Below are 11,836 nucleotides of genomic sequence, written 5' to 3'. Positions count from 1 at the left end.
GATATTTTTTCTTAAACCGCGTGTGCCGGGACATCTGTCACCTACTAGTATCCTCCGACCCAGGCACCCGTATACTTTTTATATATCTTTATGGGAGTCGTGCTTGCTAACTGTTTTTCCAAAGTCATTATGTTACCTGATCAGGGGAGGGAAAATCAGGAAAGCTGTCTCAATCTATAGCCCCTTTAACACAGACTGTGAAAGCCGCGTTCGTTGCAGCGTTATGTCTCGCCTCCTGCAGTGTTTCCCCTAGAAAGATTTTCAGGCCTGGAGGGATTTCGAAATGTACCTCGACCGCAACGGTGGGGCCCCTCGCTGGTGACGCTAAACTTTTAGCTAACCTGTTCGCATCTATGTTCGCAATGGCATCCCAAGTATCATCATACTATTATGGGATGCGATGCGAACATTTGTATTATGGGATGAGCGTTTCGCAGGCAACGACACGTTTACATGTTTTGGAACAGCGCCGCACGCTGGCACAATGCTCCTAAAAGCAAAATGCTGATTGTTTTGAATGATTTGGAATCTTCTATTACTGTCAACACCATTATTGCTATATTGTAATTGTAATAATATGCCATAAAGGTATATTTAAATTTTGGGGAGAGCAGAAAAACAAAAAAACAAATTGCAATTCTTTTACTGGCCTGGCGGGGGCGCCGCCTGTAGAATGATGCCTCCTGTATAAAAGTCGCAAGAACGGAATGGCGTGTCATTTTGTTACGCCTTTCGTTCCCCCGGTAGAGGTAGTATCAGCGCAGAATCGACGTCTGTCTAAAAGGCTAATCCGCGGGAAGACGGGAATCTCGGCTCATTCATAAAGAAATGACAGGAGGACTGAGGGAAAACAACCTCCAGATTGAAGTTCTCCGATCAGAAATAAGTTAACCGAAGCATATCTGCAGGCTGTCTCGCCTGTTGTGCGTTCCCTTACGAAAAACAACTAATGTTAGCATTCAGACTGTGCTCCTACTATAGCCCGAGTCACTTGAGCAGGTGTGTGCCTTGCGTTGCCCACTGTGCCTGAGATTTGCTCTGTTCTTCTGAAAGTGACATAACCAGAAGTAGAAACCAAGTGGTCTATAATGACGCCGTCGATAACGTTATTAAAATCAGACTGCAGCTGTTTCACACTTTTTTTCTTCCAGTCAACACGCTTTCAGAACGGACTTAATTAGGCTACTTCACAACATGGGTATATACTTTATAAAAAAAACTGGAACCAAAGGTAAGAAAGCCTTCCGTTACGTGTAGCTTGTAATACATGATGCTGCCTTTGTGATCCATAAAGTCGATCAGACGAATATTGAAAGTTGCTCGTTAAATTCAGGTCGCACTGATTTACCTGTTTATATAAAGGCAAAATAAAATTAAATAAATAGACTCCTCAGACATAATAAGCTTAACGCCCATGGTTCACGCCTAATTTCAATCCGGGAGGGGTGGATGCTATCTAAAGCACACTCCTGTATGGCAGGGCTGCTTGGTTCTGTGTGAAAGTGCAGAGAGGGCCTAATGGCGGATCTTCATCAGTGCCACAGTGATTGATACATTTGAGTTTTGGGTAGTAGAAGGTTTATCTCAGGTCATCATAATACTTATCACTGTTTCTATTTTTATTACAGTTTTATTATAAGCCAGTATCACAGCGACAACAAGCCTTTCCAACTCGGCACTTAAATTACCGTACATAAAAAAAATGTCAAACCAAAATTAACAATCGTGTGTCTTTGGTAGAAATATGCAGAAGAGTAGAGTGCACGCACATCCAAGATTATTTCAACAGGTGCTGGAAAAAATACGCGTATAGAAAAAGAAAAGGAAATCCGCACACTGTTTTTTAAGCTCCCACGGTTAGTTTTTTAATTACAAAAAAGCAACATTTTGACCCTCACGGGTCTTCATCAGGCAGTACAGAGAACAAGCTCTCTGTGCATGGGCATATATATAACCTCACATGGGGTGGTGGTGCCCCAATCAGGTGATGACAGACACCTGTGATCATTACAAAATACATAATTGTTGAAAGAGTAGGTCTTTCCACAAGAATACAACTTTTTTAAAGATAAAATGTCCTTGTGGATTAGCTTATGTGGGGAAAATGTCTAGAGCCCTCCGCACTAGGATTAGCGAGCATTGCAGCAACATCAGATGCGGTGATGAACGTAACCCTGTTGCAGTCCACTTCAAACAAGCAGGACACAGCATCTCCTCACTCCGGTACATGGGGATAGAGAAGGTTGAAAAGCCCCCTAGAGGAGGTGACCACGAACAATGACTTTTACAACGTGTGGCTTTTCACATATATACACTCAACACGTTGGCACCGTATGGCCTCAATGAAGAACTAGACGTCAAGCCATTGCTGTGATGTTTTAACTTTATTATATTCTGTTGTTATATGTATACACCTTGGCCATTGTAGACATGTGCCTGGCTCTTCGGTCATGTGGGTAGCACGTACGACTCTCACCTGGGAGTCCTGGGTTCAAACCCTGCCTGAACCTACCTTGGCCTACCGTACTATACTTTTACATTTCTTTGGTTTCTTATTGGTATAGATAGGGATAATAATATTCACCTGCATGTTTTACTTCTTGTATTTCTTTTGTATCGGGTATTTTAGAATTTGTTTACCTCTGTTATTATATGATCTTTAAAAAAAGTTGTATTCTTGTGGACTCTTTCAACAATTATGTATTTTGTAATGATCACAGGTGTCTGTCGTCACCTGATTGGGGCACCACCACCCCATGTGAGGTTATATATATGCCCATGCACAGAGAGCTTGTTCTCTGTACTGCCTGATGAAGACCCGTTGCTTTTTTGTAATTAAAAAACTCACGTGGGAGCTTAAAAAACAGTGCGGATTTCCTTTTCTTTTTCTTTGGTAGAAAAAACCACATGAAAAGGCAATGCAATTGTTTACATGCCATTACTCCTGCTACAGTGAGTCCAGTCAGATTTTACTAGAAGTGGGTAACACATTCTTCATCAGACTATACTGTATGCTAAGTTGTCTGAAATTTATTTTCAGACATAACCTGAACACAGGCCGATGGCTGACGAAGCTATCAGCAGTGTGGGACCCTAAACAAGAGGACTGCTTTGTGGTGGGAAGCATGGAGCGGCCTCGCCAGGTGCAGGTCTTCCACGAAAGCGGCCAGCTGCAGCACTCCTTCAGAGACGACCACCACCTCAGCACGGTGCTGTCCATCACAGCCTTCCATCCTACAAGGAATGCTTTGCTGGGCGGCAACAACTCAGGACGCCTGCATGTCTTCACCAACTGAGACCAGGACCAAAACGTGCACGAACAACGCCACCATTTATAAATGCCTACATATGTCTATTATGAAGTCCCACAAATTGGATTTGTTTCAGGATAATGTAGACTAGGCTACTAAATCATTGTTTTTAGGGGGCATCCTGTTTCAAATTTGACCAGCAGATGTCCCCAGGTTCACAATTGGTTCAAAGCTTCAGAAAACCTAGTTTCTCCCTTTACTATTTGTCTCACTTTCAGGACTATTTCCAACATCCTGATACTCCAACTGCTCTTTCAAAAATAGACAGCTGTCAATAGCTGCTTGTTTTAGACGTTTTAGCTATCTGCCAGGCTGTTTGCCTTGGGCAACATCGCCATCTTCTGGCTGTTTTGCGTAATGCACCGTATGGCGAAGAATTTAGACTGTTCATTCTTGGAGTCGCAATTGATTGAGTTTTATACTGTTCTCTTAATGGCAGGCCAAACCTTGGAATATTGTCTATATGTTTTTTTTCTTGTTTCTTTTGACTGCTGTTTGCATTTAATACATTAAGCCTTTACTGTACGTCCATCAATTACTGCGACGTGGCCTTTGTAGAAAGCCACCTTACCCAGCGATCTGGCTTGCTTGATTTTCGGCCACAGTTGTTCCCTTGCCTGTCGATCCTCCCAGGTGAAGTCCTGCACGAATGCACAAAAAATAATAAAAAAAAATCCCTGGAGTCATACGCCTTCAACGTGAAGGGCAAGATTAGCGAGGAGGACCAGAGGAAGGTGCGGAGAGGTGCCACCAGGCCATCGCCTGGCTGGATAACAACCAGCTGGCTGATAAAGAACAGTACCAGCACCCGTAGAAAGAGCTGGAGATTGTGTGTTGTACCAGAGAGCAACACCTGCACAGGGCTGCAGAGAGCAGGCGGGAGCCGGCTCACAGTCCCACCGTTGAGGAAGTCGACTAGAGACTTCAGACTATGATAACTACAGTGGCTTCAAACAACTTTACCTCATGACTCCTGTTTGTCACTTTGTGTCCTGACTGTTTATGATGTTTAAGTCTGAATATTTAGACATCTGACATTTGTAAAAAAAAAAAAATGTTGATGCATCGCTGGGCGTTTAAATAGAATTGACTATACAATATATTTTTGTGTGGTCTTTTACAGTTCATCTTTGTGGTTGCAGGTGATGCAGGTATCGCTCTTCCCTTAAGACCATGAGGATAACTGAAGATCAAGTGGCCAAAGTGGTTCAACAACGCATATACTCTGCTGCCTTCCACCCCTGCACTAGCAGTCTGCTCATGGCTGCAGGAGATAAATGGGGGCATGTAGGACTCTGGAACTTGGTGAGTTTCTTTGCTTTGATCATAACCATTTGCTAACACCATCTTTTTAGAATTTGGGAGTTTGGATGTTCTGAATCGTATTCCAGTGACACAAAAAATACATAAATTTGGTTCCTACTTTTGCCAGCCTGTGGATGTCCGCTAAAATGACAAGGAAATTAGTTCCTGAAGTAAAACATCAATGACTGGACACTTAGGGGAAAAGTACAGTGTTACAGTACAACTTGATTGATTTATTATTTACTCTTTAACTCATTGAGTGCCAGCCACTTTTGGAGAACGGACGCTCCCAGTGCCAGAGTTTTCAGAGCGTTTTCAGTGATTTCTCGAGGCCCACAGAATATTGTGTGATATTACTATGTAAACACCGAACACGCAAAAAGAACAAGGAGACTCTATTGTATCATCAGCAAAAAAAAGTTTATTGATACCATTTTCCGTTCTTTAGTTATGAGCCGGAGAAGATAGGTTGTTTTCAGCGTTTTCAGGCATTTCAAATTATAAGCTGAGATATTCAGCCTTTTGTGAAATGCAGCATTTCAAGCACATTCACTGACTCTAGATACGGTAATATTTTCTGATGTAGTGATGTGGTGTAGTTGTGTCCTGCCCTGCGTGCCCCACCCCCCCTCCCCCCCTCCCCCCCCTCAGCTGAAAACTCCTCCCCACACTAGTAACACACAGCCTCGCACCAAGCGTCTAGGAAGCCTGGGAAGCGCCGCCTCCCAGGCAGCGCAACATGGAGAAGCCACACGCGGACTGCAGTGAAAGGTTTGGCTTTTCAGTGTCGCGCTGCTGCTTTTCTAGCGGCTAATCATGTGGAGAAACTATGCTGACAGACAGACAGAGGCAGAAGGACTCAGTTGTGTGCGCGGATTGACTGTGTTCGCACGCACCGTCAGTTGCAGCCAGAACAATCTACATGGCTCTGGACTGCAGCATGAGCGGGTTCTCTTTCATCAAGGCTATTTCAGGCTGTGTATTCCTGACATTTCTGTAATCTGGAGAGCACTGTCGCCACCTAAGGCTTCTGTAAAATAGGTTATAGACCTCCAATAGCTACTATAGTTGTACAGGAGCTGCGGAAGGCTTTGATCGACGTCCCACCGTCAAAAAACGCATTGGACGTCGAAGGACGTCCGTGGCACTCTACGTCACTATTTAATTGGACGTCGAAGGACGTCCATGGCATTCAATGAGTTAAGGGTGGTGATTACGGTGATGATGGCGTGCTGCTTTTTGAGCCCCACTCTCAGCGTCCAGTGAGCTGCATGATGTTCTCCAGGACTCATCCTAGCCACCTGCTGACCCTCAGCTACGATGGATCTCTACGCTGCATGGATGTAGAGAAGGCCCTCTTTGAAGATGTAAATTTTGTTCCATAAAATGTAGTTTTATTGATCACCCCCCCTTCCCCAGTGGCATCTATCTACGAATTTACTATATATATATATATATATATATATATTGTGACAGATCTGGCTCTCAAAATAGGATCAAGCTCGTGTCTAGTCAGTCCACACCTGCCACAACAACACAGAACGTCTTTGCACAGAAATATCAAACAAGAAGTCACAAAGTGAATGGGAGCAGCTCACCTGCTATCAGCATGGGGCGATGACACCTAGACAGCCCGGCTTGTGTGGACAGCTCAGTCGGTAGTGTGGAGCGGGCCATCAGCAGCTCCCGTTCAGTAGATTGGGGACGCTAATTCAAAATAATATCTCACACACACAGTCACACCCATACACGTGGAAACGGAGGGATCAATAGAGCACTGGGGAACAGGAGCGATACATGGCTTCCTGATCAGACTAGCAGACCAACATGGCAGAGAGGGGGGGGGGGGGGCCTGCGCACCTGAAATGCCACGGATATAATCTCTAAGCCACTCCCACTTCCTGTTTGATCCTCTGATGCAAAGACGTAAATTGACATATTATAATTAACTCATTGAGTGCCAGCCACTTTTGGAGAACGGACGCTCCCAGTGCCAGAGTTTCAGAGCGTTTTCAGTGATTTCTCGAGGCCCACAGAATATTGTGTGATATTACTATGTAAACACCGAACACGCACAAAGAACAAGGAGACTCTATTGTATCATCAGCAAAAAAAAGTTTATTGATACCATTTTCCGTTCTTTAGTTATGAGCCGGAGAAGATAGGTTGTTTTCAGCGTTTTCAGGCGTTTCAAATTAGAAGCTGAGTTATTCAGCCTTTTGTGAAATGAAGCATTTCAAGCACATTCACTGACTCTAGCTAATATTTTCTGATGTAGTGACGTGGTGTAGTTGTGTGGTGCCCTGCGTGCCCCACCCCCCTCTCCCCCCCCCTCAGCTGCAAACTCCTCCCCACACTAACACACAGCCTCACGCACCCAGCGTCTATTTTCGGAGTGCTCCGTTTTTGTGCGCCGGCTCCCAGCGCGACACGGAAAAGCCAAACCGGACTGCTGAGAATTGTTTGGCTTTTCAGTGTCGGGTGCTGCTTTTCTGGCGGCTAATCGTGTGGAGAAACTATGCAGACAGACAGACAGAGGCAGAGGGGCTCAGTTGTGGGAGCGGATTGACTGCTGTTCGCAGCCAACGTCAGCTGCAGCCAGAGCAATCTATATGGCTCCGCCTGCAGCATGAGCGGTTTCACTTTCATCACGGGGCTTTTTCCTACTGTTTTCCTGACCTTTCTCTAATCTGGAGAGCACTGTCGCCACCTAATGAGTCCGTAAAATAGGTTATACACATCCAATAGCTACAATATTTGTACAGGAGATGCAGGAGGCTTTGATCCACGTCCCACCGTCAAAAAACGCATTTGACGTCGATCGACGTCATTGGCACTCAATGAGTTAAACAAGGGGGTCCCTGACAATCACATGTCAATCACATATCACTCTGTAACAATATATATATACTGTATATATAATGATAATAATAATCATAATTTCAGCCAGTAAGTACAGTTTGAACCAATACCTTTTAACTTGAAGAGCGCGGTGTTATTATTATTTTATTTTTGGGGGGGGCGGGGGTAATGAATTTACATTTTGGGCTCATGATCATTATGAACCCCCCCCCCCCCCTATATATATTATAATAAGATACAGGCCCCCAGGGCAGAAATACAGTATGGAGAAAAGGGTAGGATTCTAAATGGGTGTTAAACACCTGTGACATCACTTGTTGCTGGACATTCTGCTGGGGCTGACATCACAGGTGTACAGTTCCATTTCAGGAACAGTTTTTACACAAACAAGTCTTGATGCAGCTATGTGTAATTAAAGGAAGGCTTTGCCGATTTTCAACCCACTTTGCATCAGTTTACAATCTCCGTAATATAAGCAGATGGACAGTGTTTACCTTCTCTATATATTCTCTATATATTTTCTGCATTGAGAAATCCTCCCCCGCCTGCTGGCATGGGTCATTAACGCTTGTTAAGGTTTTCAATTCGATTCTCCCTGGATGTGTGCATATAGAAAAAATAAACAATCTGTAGTTGGAACAGCCGCCCTCAAGCACAACATCTGTTAATTTTGCTGAAATATTCTGGACTTACTCATTACTGCTTTGCAACAAACTTATAAATCAGTGGAGATGTTTAAAAAAACATTCCATGTCCTCATTAAGTTGATGTAAAATCGTGCATGAATTGTAAACCCACTCCAGTTTTAAGATATTCCTACTTCACCAGCTGATCTGAATCATTTTCTACTTCCTACCAGGTGTATTCTATTGAAGATGGCCTGAAAACCTTTGACTTCCTGTCACATGACTGTATGACACTAGTTGTCGGGCAATTTGGTGGAGATGTTGCCATTGTGGATAGGCGCACCCCAGGGTAACATACTGCCATCTTCTTCAACTGTTGTATTAATGATTTAAAAAATGCAGCACTTCTCTATTCTTTACCATCTCTCTTCATCATGTTGAATGTCAGTAAGCATGAAGAGTGCTAACCGCCTGCTCTCTTTTTTTATTAATCATAAACAACATTGTCAGAAACATGCATAATGTTTTCCAGACTGGTACAAAGCTGCTTCTAATCTCTTAATGTTTTTAATTTCTCTGCAGCAACTCCCATGAGTCCCTCCACACCCTCTACACCCTCAACCCCAAGAGCCTTCACTGTGTTAGCGTCCATCCACTAAACAAGCAGTACTTTGCAGTGGCCGAGAGCAGGTATGACTCATATCTTTGATTAATTTATATTTTCTCCAGAGCAGTAATCACTTTGATCATTTGTTTTCTAAAGTTGTTAAATTGGATTGCCTGCTTGTAGTCAGTTCAGCTGTAGTCTGTCCAGTCTATAAATAGTCCAAACTAATTTTCCTTCTTCTCTGCAGGCTTGTGAGTATTTACGATAGCCGCTGTCTGAAGAAGACCGAGAGCCAGGCGGTCTGCCAGCTGCACGGCCACTCTTTAAGCATAACCAGTGCTTATTTCTCCCCTAGTACAGGGAACAGAGTGCTCAGCTCCTGTATGGACAACACGATTAGGTGGGGCTGACACAGCTTAAAGCACTTGCACTGCACTACTTGTTTTGGAATTACATCTCTAAATTGAATGTGCATTTTCTTTTCTTTTTCCATAGGATATATGACACCTCAGCAATGACCACCACAGCTCCTTTGCTGACTTCCATCGGGTACATCCACTCACTTGAACATAGCCTCTCAGTGTGGGAAAGTCATTATGTTACAGATGTCCCGGCACACACGGTTTAAGAAAAAATATCTTATTATACAAGCAAGGTGATGAACGTTTCGCCTAGAAGGCTTCTAGGCGAAACGTTCATCACCTTGCTTGCCCACAATAAATAAGATATTTTTTCTTAAACCGCGTGTGCCGGGACATCTGTCACCTACTAGTATCCTCCGACCCAGGCACCTGTATACTTTTTATATATCTTTATGGGAGTCGTGCTTGCTAACTGTTTTTCCAAAGTCATTATGTTACCTGATCAGGGGAGGGGAAATCAGGAAAGCTGTCTCAATCTATAGCCCCTTTAACACAGACTGTGAAAGCCGCGTTCGTTGCAGCGTTATGTCTCGCCTCCTGCAGTGTTTCCCCTAGAAAGATTTTCAGGCCTGGAGGGATTTCGAAATGTACCTCGACCGCAACGGTGGGGCCCCTCGCTGGTGACGCTAAACTTTTAGCTAACCTGTTCGCATCTATGTTCGCAATGGCATCCCAAGTATCATCATACTATTATGGGATGCGATGCGAACATTTGTATTATGGGATGAGCGTTTCGCAGGCAACGACACGTTTACATGTTTTGGAACAGCGCCGCACGCTGGCACAATGCTCCTAAAAGCAAAATGCTGATTGTTTTGAATGATTTGGCATCTTCTATTACTGTCAACACCATTATTGCTATATTGTAATTGTAATAATATGCCATAAAGGTATATTTAAATTTTGGGGAGAGCAGAAAAACAAAAAAACAAATTGCAATTATTTTACTGGCCTGGCGGGGGCGCCGCCTGTAGAATGATGCCTCCTGTATAAAAGTCGCAAGAACGGAATGGCGTGTCATTTTGTTACGCCTTTCGTTCCCCCGGTAGAGGTAGTATCAGCGCAGAATCGACGTCTGTCTAAAAGGCTAAGCCGCGGGAAGACGGCAATCTCGGCTCATTCATAAAGAAATGACAGGAGGACTGAGGGAAAACAACCTCCAGATTGAAGTTCTCCGATCAGAAATAAGTTAACCGAAGCATATCTGCAGGCTGTCTCGCCTGTTGTGCGTTCCCTTACGAAAAACAACTAATGTTAGCATTCAGACTGTGCTCCTACTATAGCCCGAGTCACTTGAGCAGGTGTGTGCCTTGCGTTGCCCACTGTGCCTGAGATTCGCTCTGTTCTTCTGAAAGTGACATAACCAGAAGTAGAAACCAAGTGGTCTATAATGACGCCGTCGATAACGTTATTAAAATCAGACTGCAGCTGTTTCACACTTTTTTTCTTCCAGTCAACACGCTTTCAGAACGGACTTAATTAGGCTACTTCACAACATGGGTATATGCTTTATAAAAAAACTGGAACCAAAGGTAAGAAAGCCTTCCGTTACGTGTAGCTTGTAATACATGATGCTGCCTTTGTGATCCATAAAGTCGATCAGACGAATATTGAAAGTTGCTCGTTAAATTCAGGTCGCACTGATTTACCTGTTTATATAAAGGCAAAATAAAATTAAATAAATAGACTCCTCAGACATAATAAGCTTAACGCCCATGGTTCACGCCTAATTTCAATCCGGGAGGGGTGGATGCTATCTAAAGCACACTCCTGTATGGCAGGGCTGCTTGGTTCTGTGTGAAAGTGCAGAGAGGGCCTAATGGCGGATCTTCATCAGTGCCACAGTGATTGATACATTTGAGTTTTGGGTAGTAGAAGGTTTATCTCAGGTCATCATAATACTTATCACTGTTTCTATTTTTATTACAGTTTTATTATAAGCCAGTATCACAGCGACAACAAGCCTTTCCAACTCGGCACTTAAATTACCGTACATAAAAAAAATGTCAAACCAAAATTAACAATTGTGTGTCTTTGGTAGAAATATGCAGAAGAGTAGAGTGCACGCACATCCAAGATTATTTCAACAGGTGCTGGAAAAAATACGCGTATAGAAAAAGAAAAGGAAATCCGCACACTGTTTTTTAAGCTCCCACGGTTAGTTTTTTAATTACAAAAAAGCAACATTTTGACCCTCACGGGTCTTCATCAGGCAGTACAGAGAACAAGCTCTCTGTGCATGGGCATATATATAACCTCACATGGGGTGGTGGTGCCCCAATCAGGTGATGACAGACACCTGTGATCATTACAAAATACATAATTGTTGAAAGAGTAGGTCTTTCCACAAGAATACAACTTTTTTAAAGATAAAATGTCCTTGTGGATTAGCTTATGTGGGGAAAATGTCTAGAGCCCTCCGCACTAGGATTAGCGAGCATTGCAGCAACATCAGATGCGGTGATGAACGTAACCCTGTTGCAGTCCACTTCAAACAAGCAGGACACAGCATCTCCTCACTCCGGTACATGGGGATAGAGAAGGTTGAAAAGCCCCCTAGAGGAGGTGACCACGAACAATGACTTTTACAACGTGTGGCTTTTCACATATATACACTCAACACGTTGGCACCGTATGGCCTCAATGAAGAACTAGACGTCAAGCCATTGCTGTGATGTTTTAACTTTATTATATTCTGTTGTT

At 43.6% G+C, this 11,836-nt stretch overlaps 1 protein-coding gene across 1 annotated transcript; it reads left to right on the top strand.

Annotated features, from left to right (window-relative positions):
- Positions 1-3,631: 3,631 nt before the first annotated feature.
- On the top strand, positions 3,632-8,794 carry LOC310771234 (WD repeat-containing protein 76-like; the record flags this gene model as incomplete). Its single annotated transcript, XM_083663890.1, has 4 exons — positions 3,632-4,616; positions 5,873-5,983; positions 8,338-8,453; positions 8,687-8,794. Coding segments are annotated over exons 1-4 (467 nt in total), but the record flags the coding sequence as incomplete, so codon positions are not given.
- Positions 8,795-11,836: the final 3,042 nt, after the last annotated feature.

The sequence above is a fragment of the Poromitra crassiceps genome (assembly GCF_964638095.1).
Source record: "Poromitra crassiceps genome assembly, contig: HAP1_SCAFFOLD_452, whole genome shotgun sequence".
NCBI classification, from domain to species: domain Eukaryota; kingdom Metazoa; phylum Chordata; class Actinopteri; order Beryciformes; family Melamphaidae; genus Poromitra; species Poromitra crassiceps.
Note: the sequence above shows the minus strand (reverse complement) of the source record. Positions and strands in the feature narration are given on the sequence as shown.